General features: G+C 61.9%; 8 protein-coding genes across 8 annotated transcripts; 5 read left to right on the forward strand and 3 right to left on the reverse strand.

Annotated features, from left to right (window-relative positions):
• Positions 1 to 273: 273 nt before the first annotated feature.
• On the reverse strand, positions 274 to 2,738 carry SPRG_00007 (hypothetical protein; the record flags this gene model as incomplete). Its single annotated transcript, XM_012338123.1, has 8 exons — positions 274 to 662; positions 714 to 869; positions 914 to 1,204; positions 1,249 to 1,381; positions 1,424 to 1,741; positions 1,788 to 2,089; positions 2,130 to 2,547; positions 2,616 to 2,738. 8 exons carry the CDS (start codon positions 2,736 to 2,738, stop codon positions 274 to 276), a joined length of 2,130 nt encoding a protein of 709 aa, XP_012193513.1.
• Positions 2,739 to 2,827: 89 nt separating this feature from the next.
• On the reverse strand, positions 2,828 to 4,297 carry SPRG_00008 (hypothetical protein; the record flags this gene model as incomplete). Its single annotated transcript, XM_012338124.1, has 2 exons — positions 2,828 to 3,482; positions 3,532 to 4,297. The coding sequence occupies 2 exons, from the start codon at positions 4,295 to 4,297 to the stop codon at positions 2,854 to 2,856; spliced, it is 1,395 nt and encodes a 464-aa protein (XP_012193514.1). The 3' UTR covers positions 2,828 to 2,853.
• A 979-nt stretch (positions 4,298 to 5,276) lies between these two features.
• On the forward strand, positions 5,277 to 5,606 carry SPRG_00009 (hypothetical protein; the record flags this gene model as incomplete). The annotated part of the gene is made up of 1 exon (XM_012338125.1): positions 5,277 to 5,606. One exon carries the CDS (start codon positions 5,277 to 5,279, stop codon positions 5,604 to 5,606), a length of 330 nt encoding a protein of 109 aa, XP_012193515.1.
• Positions 5,607 to 5,668: 62 nt separating this feature from the next.
• On the forward strand, positions 5,669 to 7,850 carry SPRG_00010 (hypothetical protein; the record flags this gene model as incomplete). The annotated part of the gene is made up of 6 exons (XM_012338126.1): positions 5,669 to 6,204; positions 6,256 to 6,552; positions 6,600 to 6,748; positions 6,790 to 7,035; positions 7,079 to 7,231; positions 7,278 to 7,850. The coding sequence occupies exons 1-6, from the start codon at positions 5,718 to 5,720 to the stop codon at positions 7,848 to 7,850; spliced, it is 1,905 nt and encodes a 634-aa protein (XP_012193516.1). The 5' UTR covers positions 5,669 to 5,717.
• SPRG_00011 (hypothetical protein) lies at positions 7,841 to 9,870 on the reverse strand (the record flags this gene model as incomplete). Its single annotated transcript, XM_012338127.1, has 6 exons — positions 7,841 to 8,151; positions 8,195 to 8,456; positions 8,502 to 8,804; positions 8,862 to 9,224; positions 9,269 to 9,366; positions 9,414 to 9,870. 6 exons carry the CDS (start codon positions 9,868 to 9,870, stop codon positions 7,871 to 7,873), a joined length of 1,764 nt encoding a protein of 587 aa, XP_012193517.1. The 3' UTR covers positions 7,841 to 7,870.
• Positions 9,871 to 10,309: 439 nt separating this feature from the next.
• SPRG_00012 (hypothetical protein) lies at positions 10,310 to 12,305 on the forward strand (the record flags this gene model as incomplete). The annotated part of the gene is made up of 6 exons (XM_012338128.1): positions 10,310 to 10,715; positions 10,758 to 10,855; positions 10,907 to 11,148; positions 11,193 to 11,313; positions 11,360 to 11,665; positions 11,710 to 12,305. 6 exons carry the CDS (start codon positions 10,310 to 10,312, stop codon positions 12,238 to 12,240), a joined length of 1,704 nt encoding a protein of 567 aa, XP_012193518.1. The 3' UTR covers positions 12,241 to 12,305.
• Positions 12,306 to 12,450: 145 nt separating this feature from the next.
• SPRG_00013 (hypothetical protein) lies at positions 12,451 to 12,761 on the forward strand (the record flags this gene model as incomplete). Its single annotated transcript, XM_012338129.1, has 2 exons — positions 12,451 to 12,694; positions 12,724 to 12,761. 2 exons carry the CDS (start codon positions 12,451 to 12,453, stop codon positions 12,759 to 12,761), a joined length of 282 nt encoding a protein of 93 aa, XP_012193519.1.
• An 84-nt stretch (positions 12,762 to 12,845) lies between these two features.
• On the forward strand, positions 12,846 to 14,999 carry SPRG_00014 (hypothetical protein). The gene is made up of 6 exons (XM_012338130.1): positions 12,846 to 13,358; positions 13,401 to 13,691; positions 13,739 to 13,881; positions 13,922 to 14,161; positions 14,205 to 14,357; positions 14,404 to 14,999. The coding sequence occupies exons 1-6, from the start codon at positions 12,872 to 12,874 to the stop codon at positions 14,941 to 14,943; spliced, it is 1,854 nt and encodes a 617-aa protein (XP_012193520.1). The 5' UTR covers positions 12,846 to 12,871; the 3' UTR covers positions 14,944 to 14,999.
• The last annotated feature ends 347 nt before the right edge of the window (positions 15,000 to 15,346 follow it).

Consider the following 15,346-nt stretch of genomic DNA (forward strand, 5'->3'; position numbering starts at 1 on the left):
CATAATTCTATTCTTGTGGGCGGAGAAGCGGGCCGCGGTGCATCTGGGTTTGTCACACGCGACGTGGAGCCAATCATATCGCACGGGCCCGCCCCCTGCATCCGTAACGAGCCAATCATATCGCTCCAAATCTATTAGCTGGCCAATCCACAAAGCCAGTCATCGGCCAGCGTGACCCGCCGGCGTCACGCCCAGCTCCGTGCCATCTCCGTGTCCCTTGCCAAGATTCGCGACAGGTCTCTGCACTGGCGGCCAAGACACGACGAAAGAAGCTTAATAAGTTGGCTGTCGCGCGTCGCTAACCAAGCTCTGCAGATACGCAGCATCGGTCATCGACGTCACCGCCGCCGCGAACGCATGCAGTGGCGGCGGCCACTGGGCCACGGCCGTGAGCGCCCGCGAGCTCGTGCTGTCGAGGGCCAGCGCCGCATCGAGCGCCTGCTTGCTCTCGTCGAGCTGGCCGAGATGCCGGAGCGTGTCGCTGAAGCAGACCCACGCATCGCTGGTCGAGTGCTTGGCGCGGCGGAGGCCGAAGAAGAGAACGTTGTAGGCCAAGAGGTACTGCCGCGCCTGGAGCGACCGCTTGCCAAGGTCGAAGAGCGCTTCGTTGGTCGTCGATTTCCGGCGGGCTGCCTTGAGAAGCGCCATCGCCGTGACCAAGCCTGCAGTAAACATCACTCCGAGAAACATTATTAGCAGAGAAGCTTCTGCACCTTGCTTGCAGTCGGCTGCGTTGCCCAAGCCATGATAGCAGAGCGCGCAGAGTAGCGTCATGTCGGCGGCAGAGTACGCGATGGGTGGCGCATCCATGAGCAACGTGAAGCAACGCAAGCTCTCCGAGCACCTGCGCAAATGCAGCAGTACCACGCCTACGATGATCAATGAGGCCGGTCACTTGAGCAGAGGAGTGCACCTGTCCAGAGCAGCACCAGTGGGATCTGTTCAAACGTTGGGTACAAACTGAGGAGGTGCTGGAGCAAGTCGAGGCCAGGGGCGTACTCGCGGCTCTCGACGAGCACGAGCGCGAAGTCAAAGAGGATGCGCGGGTCCTTGACGCTCATATCGCGCGCAAGCCCGGCCTTGTAGCTGTCGTAGGCCTTTTGCAAATTCAGCTCGTCGCACGAGACGTGCCACGCCGCGTGGTGGCTCTCGCCCATCGCAAGGAGCTCCTTGGCGCTCGGCTGCCCGCCATGGCGCATGCCGCCTACAAATCAGATCTGACTTCGGCGCCAAGCGCAAGCCACGTACGCTCAAAGCACAGCGCGGCGGTCCAGAGCTCGTTGCGAGTATGCCAGTAGGTCCCGAGACCGACAAAAAGCTGCGCGGGTGTCGCTGTCGCCGGGTCAAACTCGATCGCGTTCAGAGCGCGCACCGCCGTGAGCTAGTCGCCTGTGAGCCAGCAACATGTAGACGACCAGTTTACAAGAGTAAGGCGGCTCTTCTCGCGGCGAAGCAGCCGACGCACGCGCCAGCGCTGGGCAAAGCGTGCGAGGACGGCACTGGCCTCCGCCAGCCGTCGGCAGCGCGCTTGGTACCGACGCCATGCACGCTGGAGCCGGCGGGCGCTGACTTGCCGCGGGTTCTGCAAGTACCGGCGCCGGCAGACGTGCATGCGCCATTGCGCCTGTATGCAAATGGCGCCGTGGAGCCGGAGACTGATGTACGGCAGCACGTCGTGAACCAGGAAGACGCCGATGCGCGCACGCGCCTTGGCCACTCGCTTGGTGTGGAGCAGCGCGACCTAAGACCAGAGCTCTCAAACAGAAGAGACCCGACGTCGCATGTACTTTGGCGTCGTGGGCGCGCTGGGATTGAAGAAGCCGAGCCGCCGAGGCTTCTTTGGACTGACGCTTATGCCGCCTGTCGAGGACCGAGCGGAAAAAGTGGTTGATCACGATGGCTGCGAGCGTTCGCGCCTCGTGGTCGGCGCGGGCTTGGAGACACCGCCGGTACCAGCGCTGTAGTCGGCGTGCGGCCTGGCTCTCGCGACTCGCGCGAATGAGCTCCACGTGCCGTTGCTGCTTTCGACGCTTCGTCGCCTCGTTCGTCGCGGTCTGGAGCTGCAGCTGCGTCTGCACGAGCAAGGCCGCTACGCGTGGTCAGCGCGACTTCTCAAGACCGTTGCGTACCTGGATTCACGGGTTCTTCGAGCGCGTCCGGCACAAGGGGCGCGGGCTCGTCGTTTGCTTCGACAGTCATTGGAGGTGGTTTCTTGGGCATATACCATTCGTCGTCGTTCTCGGGCGCGTCTTGGTATTTGAGGTGCCAGTCACCGAGCCGCGCTGCCTCGTCGGGCGTGAGCTCGTGCATGACGTGCGCTTGGACGCGGCTCGCGATGGAGCCCAGCACGACTGCCTTACGCGGCGGGTGCAGCCGCCGGTAGTGGAGCATCGCCCACGCAACGCGCCGAAACTTGCCTGATGTGCGCCGGCGCTCGCCAAGGTCGTCGTCGGCATTCCGAGTCACCAGCGCTGGTGCCACACGCCGAGGCGGCTTGGGCAATGGCAGCGCCCGGCGCTTGGCGTATGCAAGCGTTGAAAGTGCTGGCTTTGGAGCGTGCGTCGATGCAGGTGCAGCATGACAATTGGAGCAGCACCAGCGCGGGTTGCGGTAACTCGGATTCGCCAGCAGCGCCGGCTCAAAGCAATACGTGTGGCGATGCAGCCCACATGCTGCGCAGTGGACGAGAAGCTTGGCGTTGACGTCGCTATGGCACTGCTGGCACGGCTCCCGCGCATCGCGTCGGACGACGTCCCAACCGGCACCCGCGAAACGGTCCATTCCGCCTGTCGCCGCTTCAAATACCGCCAACGACGCGAAGGAGATAGTACAATATATGGTATCATGGTGTTGTTATGTGGCGAGCGCGCGAAGTTCCGTGCCCCATGGGTCGCCGCTGTGGTTCTGGCCCGACAGTGGCGGCGGCGCATCGTGGCCAAACGCCGCTTGAATCTCGACGGCCGTGCGACCGTTGGTTTCCGGGACGTACAGATAGACAAAGAGCACAAAGCCAATCAAGAGCCCCGCGAAAGTGCCAAAGGCGTAGCCGCCGAGCACATTGCCTTGAGCTAGCGTGGGGTACAGTAGGCCGACGAGCAGGTCGCCGAGCCACGTCGACGTGGTGCCCACCGAGCCCGCGGTTGCCTGCATGTAGTCGGGAAAAATCTCGGACGAGACGGTCCACGCCATGGGGCCGATCGAGAGGCAGAAGCCGACGACAAAGACGCCGGTGGCCAGAATCGCACCGGCGGCGCTTCCGCCCACGAGGCTCGCGACGAGGCCGAGGGCCGCGAGGGCCTGCAGCGACAGGCCGCGCAGGAGGAGCGTGCGCCGCGGGTACTTGTCCATGACGGCGGCCGCGACGAGAATGGTGCTTGTGCGCACGACGTTGACGACGCTGGTGCCGACGCGCGGGTCGGCGATGCCTGCGCCCGCATAGATACTGGACGAGTAGTACATGATCGCCGGCATGCCGCACCAGGCTGCTGCGCGGCGCAGAGCACGATCGCAATGACCAGCTGCTTGCGGAACGGTGGCGAGAAGAGGAGTGCTCGGGGCTGCGCCCGTCGAGCTCGGCGGCTTCGTCGGCGTGCGCGGCTGCCAGTGCATGCAAAACCGTGTCGACGTCCATTGCCCGGTACAGGCGCGTTATTTCGGCTCGGGCGTCGTCGAGGCGGCTGTGCGCCACGAGCCACACGGGGCTCTGCGCCATAAAGCGAAGCGAGAGGAGCTGGAGGCCGCCAAGTACTACGGGTACTCCCATGAGCAGCCGCCACCGAAGATCGCTGTCGTCGAGGGCGTAGTGCGCCGAGGTGACGGCGAGCGAGCCGAACGCGACGCCGACCTGGAGGCCCGTGAGGAACGTGCCGCGCATCTGCGACGGCGAGATCTCCGAGATGAGCGCTTCGCAGACATTGATGGCGACGCCGGACGCAACGCCCGAGATGAGCCGCCCGATGGTGAACGTCTCGAGGGTTGTCGCAAGGCTCTGGACGAGACCGCCAAAGACAATGATGAGCGCGTTCACGCCCAGAGTCTTCTTGCGGCCAAAGATGTCGGCGGGCAGGCCGCTGCAAATGGCCCCGACGGCGCCGCCGGCGATCCACGCCGAGACGGCGAGCGTCCACTTGCTCTCCGAGTGCGGCGCAAAGAGGAGGCAGTCGCCAACTGGGATCGGGCGCGCGTCGCAGTTGGCGTGGAACGGAACGTAGTTGAGCTGCGAGAGGAGCCAGCCAAACTGGAACGCCCCGAGGAGCGCGATGCCGACCGTCGCGTACAAGACGCTTGATGGGCGCATCGCGTCTGCGTGCTCATCGTGAACCATCGACTCGAGCTTGCTCAGGCGCCGGCGCGCCGTCTTGGCTCGGTGCCGGCGCCAGGACGGGCCGTGCGATGTGGTGGGCGGTGCCACAAACAAGGGCGCGAGCGAGACAGGCGTGTCAAGGTAGACGTCGTAGGCTTCTTCATCATCGTCGTCGTCGTCGTCGTCGGACTTGGAAGGAAGCTGCACCGAGGGCGGCGGCGACGACCGCCAATACTGGAAGAGCTGGCCCAGCATCTTGAAGTGCAGTAGAGGATTCGAGTTGGAGCTGCGGTGAAAACGAGCCAATCCGAAGCGTTCTTGACAGCGATTGGAGCATTCTCGCCATCATTTCGGATTTTCTCTGCGCAACGATTGGGTAGCGACCTCTGTGCACTCGATGATTGGCTTAAATAGATTTGCAGCGCCTCTGTCAATGACATGGCCGTTGAAGCCCTCGAGTAGCCACGGACCAGTGAGTCGGACGATCTCGCTTGTTGAAGAAAACGCCAGACGTGCGTGCGTGTCAAGGTGCAGCTAGATTCGGGCGCCGTTGTGTCGATAGCTCTACCGGAATGATCGTTCATCGGAAGCGCATGCTGCGTTGGACACAGCCCGTTTCTACCGAGGAACGTCGGTGATGCAACGCACATGTGGCGAACCAGCTTCATGTATGGGCTTGAAGCGTCGTCGTGGTGGACTCTACTGCGGACCATGGCTGGTCTCAGAGCAGGGCCGCAATATCTCGTGCATGTCTAAATATGATCAAGGCGCTGCTCGCCCAGATGCCGAGTGCGGAAAACCTGCGTCTGCGAAAGAAGGTTCCGTGCGCTAGCCAATCCGAGCTCCAAAGACACAAGGAAATGCCGAGCCAAACAAACGCCTCTTTGGCTGCAGTATAGCCGGGTACCAGATATCCAGTGCACTACGTTCCAGAACGCATAACCAGTTGCAACCGAATGTGCTACTCGACGAAATGCCCGCCGAAGGAACGAGCCTGCCGCTCGAGTCGTTTGAGCGCAAGATGCAGTCGTTGGAGAGCAAGCATGGAAGCGCGCAGTCGCTCATCACGCTCGACGTCCAAGACGCCGAGACGCCGTCGCCGCAGCGTCCGTCGCCAACGACTGCGTTTGCCTCGGGCTTTGGCATTGGGCTCTGCATCATGTTTTTCGCCTTTTGCGCCCGCCGCCCCGACGACGCGCTGCGCCACCCGTGCACGCAATGGGGCCTCGCCGTCGGGATGCTGGCGGCCGCCGCGCTCCTCTCAAGCGGCCTCTACTACGCCGCGCAGCTCTACTTTGTCTAGCACTATTTCAACTATTTAATGACAACGCACACTACTATCAACCACCGCAGTGGACAATATAACGTCGGATCGCACGCAGGCCAATGAAACCACTTTGTGCCGAAAGGTCACATGTCGCGCAAGCCGCCGCCGCCGCCGCTGGCGCCGAGCATGACGGCTGCGATCATCGTCTCGTACAAGGGCGACCGGCTGAGCACATACTACCATGGCACCGGCACGGCCACGTTCATCAACGGCCAAGTGTACTCGGGGTCCTTTTGGATGGGCCACATGCACGGGAAAGGGCGCATCGTGTGGCCCGACGGCGTCATTTACGAAGGCGACTTTGACTACGACGAGCTCAGCGGCGACGCCAAGTACATGTGGCCCGACGACAGCGTGTACGAAGGCGGCGTGCGCTGCGGCCTGCGCCACGGCCTCGGGCGCTTCACGCAGGGCGACATCTCGTACGACGGCGACTGGGTCGACGGCCGCGAGCACGGCGTCGGCGTGAAAGTCTACGACGCGGCCAAAGGCATTTCGTACGAAGGCGACTGGAAACACGGGCTCCGCGACGGCGCGGGCGCCATGCGCTACGGCCCAAAGCTACTGTACAAAGGTACGAAGAACCATTATGACTGACGATGCCATGGGGTACCCGGCGATGCAGGTGGCTGGGTCGGCGGCAAGAGAACGGGCCGCGGGTGCATGCAGTGGCTCGACCGGGCCGAGACGTACGACGGCGAGTGGCTCGAGGACCAGCAGCACGGGTGCGGCGTGCAGACGTGGAAGGTCGGCAAGCGCAAGAACCGCGAACACCGGTACGAAGGCGAGTTTGCCAACGGCGTTCGCGACGGCTACGGTGTCTTTTACTACGCCAACGGCGCGCGCTACGAGGGCCACTGGGAAGACAACGTCAAGCACGGGCTCGGGCTCTTCTTCTTTGAAGACGGCACCATTTACGAAGGTCCGCATCTGAGTCAAACACACAAAAAGTATCAATGTATCGAGCAGGCGAATTCGACAACGATCGCATGGTCGACATGAACGACAACAAGCCCAAGAACGCCGAGTTGACGCCGACAATGATCTTGTATGTCGAAGACCTGGTCAAAGGGACCGAGAAGGAGAAGGCGCGGGGGGTCAAAGCCGCTCAAAACGCCGTACGTCCCGTCAGACGTTTGCTCCTCACCGTCAACGGTAGGTGCTACGGGCCAACACGGACCTCCGGTTCATATACCGGCACTATGCCACGCGGCCAGAGGTGCCCATGTCGGGCCCCCCGACGTCGGACAACCACTTGGATTTAATGGAGATGCGGGAGCTCTGGCGCTTTAGCGCCGAGTGCCGCCTCAACGTGAGCTTGGGCAAGCTCAACCGGTACCTCCTCGTGGTCCGGAACGCGCAAAACAAAGCCGTCAAGAAGCTGCGGATCCAGCGGGAGAAGAAGGTAGTCGTATGGAGAGTCGTCTTCGGATCTGAGTCGGGCGTAGCGCCGGCACATGAACGCGCGGGCCATGGACGCGATCGTGACGCCGCGGGAAAAGTGGACCGACATCCACGACCCCGACCGCGTCGTGCTCTTCCGCGAGTTCTGCGAGATCCTTGTGCGCATCGCGTGGGACGACGCGCTGGAGCGGGGCGAGGTGCTGTCTCTGAGAGAAGTGCGAGAAGCCTGGATGGTGTGCGTAGGTGGACATGACGGTCGCTGACGCGTTCACGTACCTCTACGACTCCAAGATCCACGACCACGCGTCGACGCACATCGAGCCCATGGAGGCGCTGAGCCTCGAAGTACTCGACGCGCCGCTCCAAGCGGTCTTTACCAAGTACCGCGACACGCTGGAGCCGATTTTCGCGAAGTACGCGCGGCTCGACAGCGCCGTGCAGCCCCAGAACGACATTCACATTTCCGTGCGCAGCTTTATGCTGCTCTTGCGCGAGTTCAGCGCGATGGGCAGCTTGGGCGTCTCGGCAGTGCTGGCGCTGCTCCGGAAACCCTCGTCCGAAGACGACGACGGGCTGGACCCGTTCGCGCTTGAGGCAGATCTGATCTACCCCGAGTTCCTCGAGGCGCTCACCAAAGTCGCGCGCGCCATCATGGGCGTGCCCAGCGTGCCGCTGCCCGTGACTGTCGCTCAGTACATCCACGCGACCTTCCTCCGCGACAAGGCGCCGCAGCACTTGCGGCGCAACTCGTTCACGCGCCGGCAGTCGACGCTCGTTGACTCAGGTCCCATCGAGGACTATTGTAGCTTTGAATAGACACGTTGTACTATGCTTGCTTATCGGCGACCCGTGTGGAAGCGCTGCAGAATGCAGAAGTAGATGCCTTGAAGAGAGAGCGCGTAGGCTGCGAGCACGAGCATGTTGCGGTCGCAGTTGACGTCCTGAAGCCCGTAGCGCGCGAGGAGAAAGCGGCTCTCGCTCGAGTTCATCGGTGCAAGCTGCTTGTACAAGAAGGCCTCGAACGAGTACGAATGGAACGCCGCGTAGTGGCCCCAGAGCCAGTACGACGGCATATCGGGCCGCGGCACCATGAAGCCTTCGCAGAGCATAAACATCCCTACAGTATCAACTTGGTAAGGTATCGATGTAGCAAGGCGCACCGTAGATCCCGGACGCGAGGGCGATGCCGACAATGTACTGCGGCACGATGGCGGCGATGACATGCATGAAGGACTCGGCGACGACGAGCGTGAGGAAGAGGTTGAGTACAAAGTACCAAAAGTGGCGCAGGGCCGCGAGTGGCACGACAATCGAGGCCGAAACCAGCGCGATGAGGAGGATGCCGGGCAGCGCCGCCACAAAGTTGGCGCCGACGGCACTCGCGACGGCCACATTATGGTTGGCGCGCTCCCGTGCAAACACCTACAAATGTATCAGCTTGATATATTGAAACATGGCGTGGTGGACCGCGCGCTGCTGGATGAACACGGGCAACACGGCGATGCTCATAAAGACGAGGAACGCTTGGATGTAAATCAAGAGCGCGACGCGGTTGCCCTCGTTGAGTTTCGCGTTCGTCGAGAGGAAGAGCGTGCCCGTCGTGAGCGACAGCGCCGTGTACATGCCGAGACGCACCCAGTACACGCCAGGGTCCCGCACGTTGTTGATGCTCGTGCGGTCAAGGAGCGCGAGACCTTGGGCAAAAGCCGACGCGCCGTCGTCACTTGCGATGATACCCGTCAAGCTGGCTCGGTCCGTCTCCAGCAAGGCCTAGCGTTCCGTTGTAGAATGTATCAAGGTATCATGATATCTAGAAGAAGCGCGTACCAGCACGGGGCGCGGGTCGTACTCCCTGGCGAGCGCAAGCACGTCCGCGTGCCCGTCAAAGTCGTCGTTGACGAGCTCGAGGTAAAACTCGGCGGGGTTGGTCATGGGCGGGCAAGGGTACCCCGCGGCTGCAAAGTGGCTGAGCGCGCCGAGGGGTGGGCCGAAATACATGGTGCGACCGGCCGCAAGGACGAGGACGGACGTGAATAGGTCGTACACGTCAGAGCTCGGCTGGTGGATCGTGCAGAGCACGGTACAACCCCGGTCGGTGCTCAAATGACGCAGGTGCTCGACCACGCTGACGGTCGACGCTGCATCGAGGCCCGACGTCGGTTCGTCCAGCAGCAAAATCGTCGGCTCTTTCTACGCCCACTTTATCGCGCCTTCGTGCATGGCACAAGGCTTACGAGGAGCTCGATCGCGATGCTGAGACGCCGCTTCTGGCCGCCCGAAAGCCCTTTGCGGAAGATGTCCCCGACACGCGTGTCGACGCAGGACGACAGCCCTAGCCGTCATCGAACCAACCTGTTTCTTATAGGCGTAGGTACGCACCCATGTCGTTGATGGCAGCGCGGACCCGAGCCTCGCGCGCCGACGCCGAAATCGACGACGGGAGGCTCAGCCGTGCGGCAAACTGGAGGGTCTCCAGCACCGTAAAGGACCCGAGAAGCGCGTCCTCTTGGGCCACGTACGAGGCGAGCGACCGGAAGCTTCGGTGGTCGCGTGGCTGGCCGTTGACTTCAATGGCACCCGTCGTCTTGCCACTCGAGATGCGGTCGGCGAGCAGGTCCAGAAGGGTTGTCTTGCCGCTTCCCGACGGGCCAAGGATCGCTAGCATCTCGCGCGGCGCACACCGCCCCGAAATGTCGGCCAGGATGGACTTGCACTGCTTCGTCACTGTATATGAGAGGTGGCTCCAGCCGAGCGTGCACGGCTGCGCCGCCTCGTGCCACTTGGGCGTCAGCAGGCCTTCTCGGAAGCTCGTAGCGACGGGCGACTCGAGCAGCATGGCGTCTCTTCTAGTGTGATTGCATCCGCTGACGTTCGATCAGGATACCCTGGAAGCAGGTTGATCTTGATGAGCGACCGCGTCGGATTCGTCGACACGATCTCCGCCGCGGCATCTGATTGGTCCATGGAACCGCGTTGAGGTGACCAGCATACACCATTTTTTATAGTGGTAGAATAGTGTGAAATCGTAGGACAGGACATAAGAAGGTCGTGCGCACGGTGTGTGCGCCGTACGCGGTTGCTTTCTGCGTGATATCCAATCAAGTACGTCGAGTCTATCTCGTGTAGGCTGCACCGCGAACAGTAGAGGGGTCGGTCGTCGCGGATGTCTCCAGCGCATACTATTTCGACCATCCAACAGAAGAAACGCATGGATATACGACAATAGTGTGACGCGCGAAAGATCGCAATGCGGAGCTCAGTTCTGATTTGCGACCATGTGGAAGCACGACGAGGTGCTGCTACCGTGCACACTGAGCTGGAAAGACCTTTCGTACACGGCTCGCTCCAAGAAGGCGATCCTGCACGACGTCTCGGGGCGGTGTGGGCCCGGCGAGTTCCTAGCGATCCTCGGCCCGTCGGGAAGCGGCAAGACAACCCTTCTGGATCTGCTCGCCGACCGCATCTCGAGTGGCAAGACGACGGGTACCATCGCCTTAAATGGCCAGCCGCGTGAACCGAGGTCCTTCCGCGCCGTCGCCTCGTACGTGGCCCAGGACGACACGCTTCTTGGATCCTTTACGGTCCTCGAGACGCTCCAGTTTGCCGCGCGCCTGAGCTTGCCGTCGACCGTATCGCGTGCTGAGCGCGACGCTCGATTGCAGCACGTCATCGATGCCATGGGTATTCCTCTCTTTGTGCACCCATCGCTCAAGCACCTCGTAGGCCTCCGATCGTGCGTGCACACCCTTGTGGGCGACTTGTTCCGGAAAGGGCTCTCGGGCGGTCAAAAGCGGCGCCTCAGCATCGCGATGGAGCTCCTCGTACATACGACATGTGGATCGTCTAGCTTTGTTCAAGCAATATGAAAGTAGAAACAGCCGCGCGTGCTCTTGCTGGACGAACCAACGTCCGGTCTCGACTCGGCGACGACGCTCAACGTCGTTCGGTGCATCGCTGGCCTCTGCCGCGACGACCGCTGCACCGTGATCTGCACGATCCACCAGCCAAGCGCGCGCGTCTTCCAGCTCTTTGACAACGTGCTGTTGCTCGCGCAGGGCCGCGCCATGTACCGCGGGTCCCCGCAAGCGATCGTCGCGCACTTTGGGCCCCTCGGGTTGTTGTCTCTGCTCGTGCTTGCGAGCCGCTGACGCTTCGTAGGTACGAGTGCCCCGAACACACGAGCCCGGCCGAGTACTATTTGCGCATCGTCAACACGGACTTCCATTGCCACGCCGACATTGACGCGCTCGCCGACGCGGTCGCCACCACCAATCTCCACGTACGATTCGTCAAGTGCTCACTCTATGAGTCTGACGATGCGGTAGGACCAGCTGCTGCTCGAGGCGACGGCGAGTGCGCCGTGGAGCGTGGCGCCGCAGCGGCCGTCGCCAGTGGCGCAGATTCTCGTGTTTCTCGATCGCAACCTCTTGAACACGCTGCGGAACCCGGGCATCTTTTGGGTCCGCCTCGTCATGTACTCGCTCCTCTCGGCCATGGCCGGCACCATGTATCTGCACCCGACGCCCGGCCCCGCCCACGATGCCAGCCTCGTCGCGCTCCTCTTTGGCGTGCCCGCGTTCTGCATCTTCATGAGCGTCGCCGCACTCCCCTTCTTCCTCGAGCAGCGCGCGGTGCGTTCGTTTCGGATGGCTCTGCCTCAATCCGTGGGTTCTAGGTGTTTGCCCGCGAGCGCGCCAACTGGGGCGTCAACGTCCTGAGCTTCGTCGTCGCCAACTTTGCCGTCGCCCTTCCCGCGCTCTTTGTCATTGCGCTCTGCAGCACGACGCTGGTCGTTCCCGCCGCGGGCCTCGGCGGCTTTGGCGTGTACTTTGGCGCGTTTTACCTCGGCCTCGTCGTCGCCGAGTCGGTCGTCCACGTGCTCGGCGCCGCGGTGGGCCACGCGATCGGCGGCATCGCGCTCGGTGCTGGCCTCTTTGGGCAGTTTATGCTGTGCCAGGGCTACCTCCTCGCGCGCGAGAGCATCCCAACGTACTGGCGCTGGTGCCACGCGCTCGCCTTTCACTCGTACGTCTTCCAAGTGCTCATGCACAACGAGTTTGCCGACCGCAGCCCGAGCATCCTCGCCGAGTTCAACCTCGAGGACGTTAACATCGGGCGCAGCATGGGCGTCCTCGCCGCCTATGCTCTCGTGCTCCAGGTCGCCTTTGGGCTCGTCCTCTACTTTGTGCACACGGGCCGGCGCTAAGAACCGCGTAACCCTATTTTCCACAATTCATTGCCGACACGATTACACTATATACTATTGGGTCCATTTATATAAATAGTGTAGTATCGTGGTGTCGACAGATAAAAGACAGTGGGGGCATAAAAGAACGATTAAAAGAACGCTTGGGCGCGAAAAAGAACAGGACCAAAGATCGAAGCTTGCAGCCAAAGATCCTCCGAGGCCGACGAGATGGACCTGACCGCGGACGAGACGCTCCTCGGCAGCTTCCTCCTCCCCGTGCTGCACGACGGCAGCGACGCGCGCATGACGACCGACAACGTCCTCGACGACGCGGCGACGCCGGACCTGGCCTACTTCCACGACGAGGCCCGCGCGCTCCACGCCGACTTCGAGGCCTACCGCGTGCGGTACCACGCCATGTGCAGAGTCCTCTTCCCCGACGACGACGACGATGAGGATGAGGATGACGACGGTCCCGAGGGCAACGACGCGCGCTACGAGGGCGACCGGCGCCGGGCGATGGCATGAACCTCCTCTGATGCATCAACATGATTTATGATTTCTTCTTCCTCCATCGTATCCGTCCATCCGTCTGCCAGTGCGACAAGATGGCAGTTGGCATCATCTGCCGTTACGGGTCGTTTCCGAGATGGCGGCGCCGCAGTTCCCGCTGGACCCGAGCTTGGCCGCGCTGATCATTGCCCACTACGAGGGCGAGACGCAGCAGGGCATCTTCCACGGACACGGGCGCGCGACCTTTATCAACGGCCAAGTGTACGTCGGGAGCTTCCACGGCGGGCGCATGCACGGCCACGGCGCGCTCACGTGGCCCGACGGCGTCTCGTACGAAGGGGACTTTGCTTTCAACGAGGTCTCGGGCCGCGGCAAGTACGTCTGGCCCGACGAGAGCTGGTACGAGGGCGACGTGAGCCGCGGGCGGCGCCACGGCCTCGGCTTCTTTATGAGCAGCAACCGCGTCACGTCGTACGAGGGCAGCTGGGTCCATGGGTACCAGCACGGCTACGGCAAGCTCGTGTACGACGAGCTCCAGGGCATCGAGTACGAAGGCGACTGGGTCACGGGCCAGCGCCACGGCAAGGGCACGATGAAGTATGCCTCTGGCAACGTCTACGAAGGTTTGTCGCCGTTCAGTATCAAGTTGATAGATAGATACGTAGGCGACTGGGTCGACGGCAAGAAGGCGGGCAAGGGCACGATGCACTGGTTCGACGCCGCCGAGACGTACGACGGCGACTGGCTCGACGACGTCCAGCACGGCGCCGGCGTCCACGTCTGGAAAACCAAGGAAAAACGCGGCAATCGGTACGAAGGCGAGTTTGCCAACGGCGTTCGCGACGGCTACGGTGTCTTTTACTACGCCAACGGCGCGCGCTACGAAGGCCACTGGGAAGACAACGTCAAGCACGGGCTCGGGCTCTTCTTCTTTGAAGACGGCACCATTTACGAAGGTCCGCATCTGAGTCAAACACACAAAAAGTATCAATGTATCGAGCAGGCGAATTCGTCCGCGACCGCATGGTCGACATGAACGACAATAAGAATAAGAACGCCGAGACGCTGCCGACGCTCGTCCTGTACATTGACGACATCCTCCGCCACGAAGACAAGGCGCGCGCGCTCAAGGCCACCCAGCACGCCGTACGTCTTGCGAGACAAAAATATTCAAAGATAGGGCTAGGTCCTGCGCGCCAACACCGACTTGCGCAATGTCTACCGGCACTACGCGTCGTGCGGTGGCACAACGACGTCGCACGCACCAGCTGAAAACAACGTGCTCATGGAGATGCGGGAGCTCTGGCGCTTTAGCGCCGAGTGCCGCCTCAACGTGAGCTTGGGCAAGCTCAACCGGTACCTCCTCGTGGTTCGGAACGCGCAAAACAAAGCCGTCAAGAAGCTGCGGATCCAGCGGGAGAAGAAGGTAGTCGTATGGAGAGTCGTCCTCGGATCTGAGTCGGGCGTAGCGCCGGCACATGAACGCGCGGGCCATGGACGCGATCGTGACGCCGCGGGAAAAGTGGACCGACATCCACGACCCAGATCGCGTCGTGCTCTTCCGCGAGTTCTGCGAGATCCTTGTGCGCATCGCGTGGGACGATGCGCTGGAGCGGGGCGAGGTGCTGTCTGTGCGAGAAGGGAGAGGAGCCTGGATGGTGTGCGTAGGTGGACATGACGGTCGCTGACGCGTTCACGTACCTCTACGACTCCAAGATCCACGACCACGCGTCGACGCCGATGCTGCCGATGGAGGCGATTGAGATCTCGGTGCACAGCCTCGAGATGCAAACTGTGTTTCAAAAGTACCAGGAGCTGCTCGAGAAGCTCTTTGCGCAGTACAGCGGTCCGGCCGCGACGCCCGAGAGCGACTTGCACATGACGACGGGCAACTTCGTGCTCATGCTCAAGGAAAAGCGGGGCCTCGGTGCCCTCGGAGTCCCCGGTGTCCTCAAGTGTCTGCGCAAAACCAACGACGAGGACGGCGAGACCGACTTTGACCCGTTTCTTCTCGACGCCGAGCTCATCTACCCCGAGTTCCTCGAAGCCATCGCCAAGGTGGCCATGGCGTCCGCCACGCGCAACCTCCCGATGCCGGTGCTCGTAGCCCAGTACATTCGCGACACGTTCGAGAAGCCACCGCCCGCGATGACCCTCCGCCGGCTCACGACCATGGTGCAGTCCAAGAAGTCTCTGGCGCACATTTAACAGCATGTACATCATCTTCACAATAAGAAATTCGATGCACGCGCATTGTGTTGAGGACTCGTATCTTATTTGTGTACTGGTTGAGGACTCGTATCTTATTTGGGCTATGTGCCATTGTATCTTGTAGAGTCACTGACGTGGCAGCCGGAGTGAGCAGCAAGGGCGACACCACCACGTGGTCTCGCAGAACGACGACTTGAGATTACAGCTTCGTCTCCTGAGATGCGCCCGTCCCACACACGACGTCACTACCCCGCCTTCGTGGTGGCAAGGGCCATGGCGGTTCCGGACGAGGCTCCGAGTTGCCGACGACCGACAAGTGGTCAGTCTCGGTGTTTGAGCGGATTGAAGATGCGCTGGAGCGCCCGAAACGCCCATCTCGCCGCTACGCGAACCAATGTTT

This window comes from Saprolegnia parasitica (genome assembly GCF_000151545.1).
Source record: "Saprolegnia parasitica CBS 223.65 unplaced genomic scaffold supercont2.1, whole genome shotgun sequence".
Taxonomy (NCBI): Eukaryota; Oomycota; class Saprolegniomycetes; order Saprolegniales; family Saprolegniaceae; genus Saprolegnia; species Saprolegnia parasitica.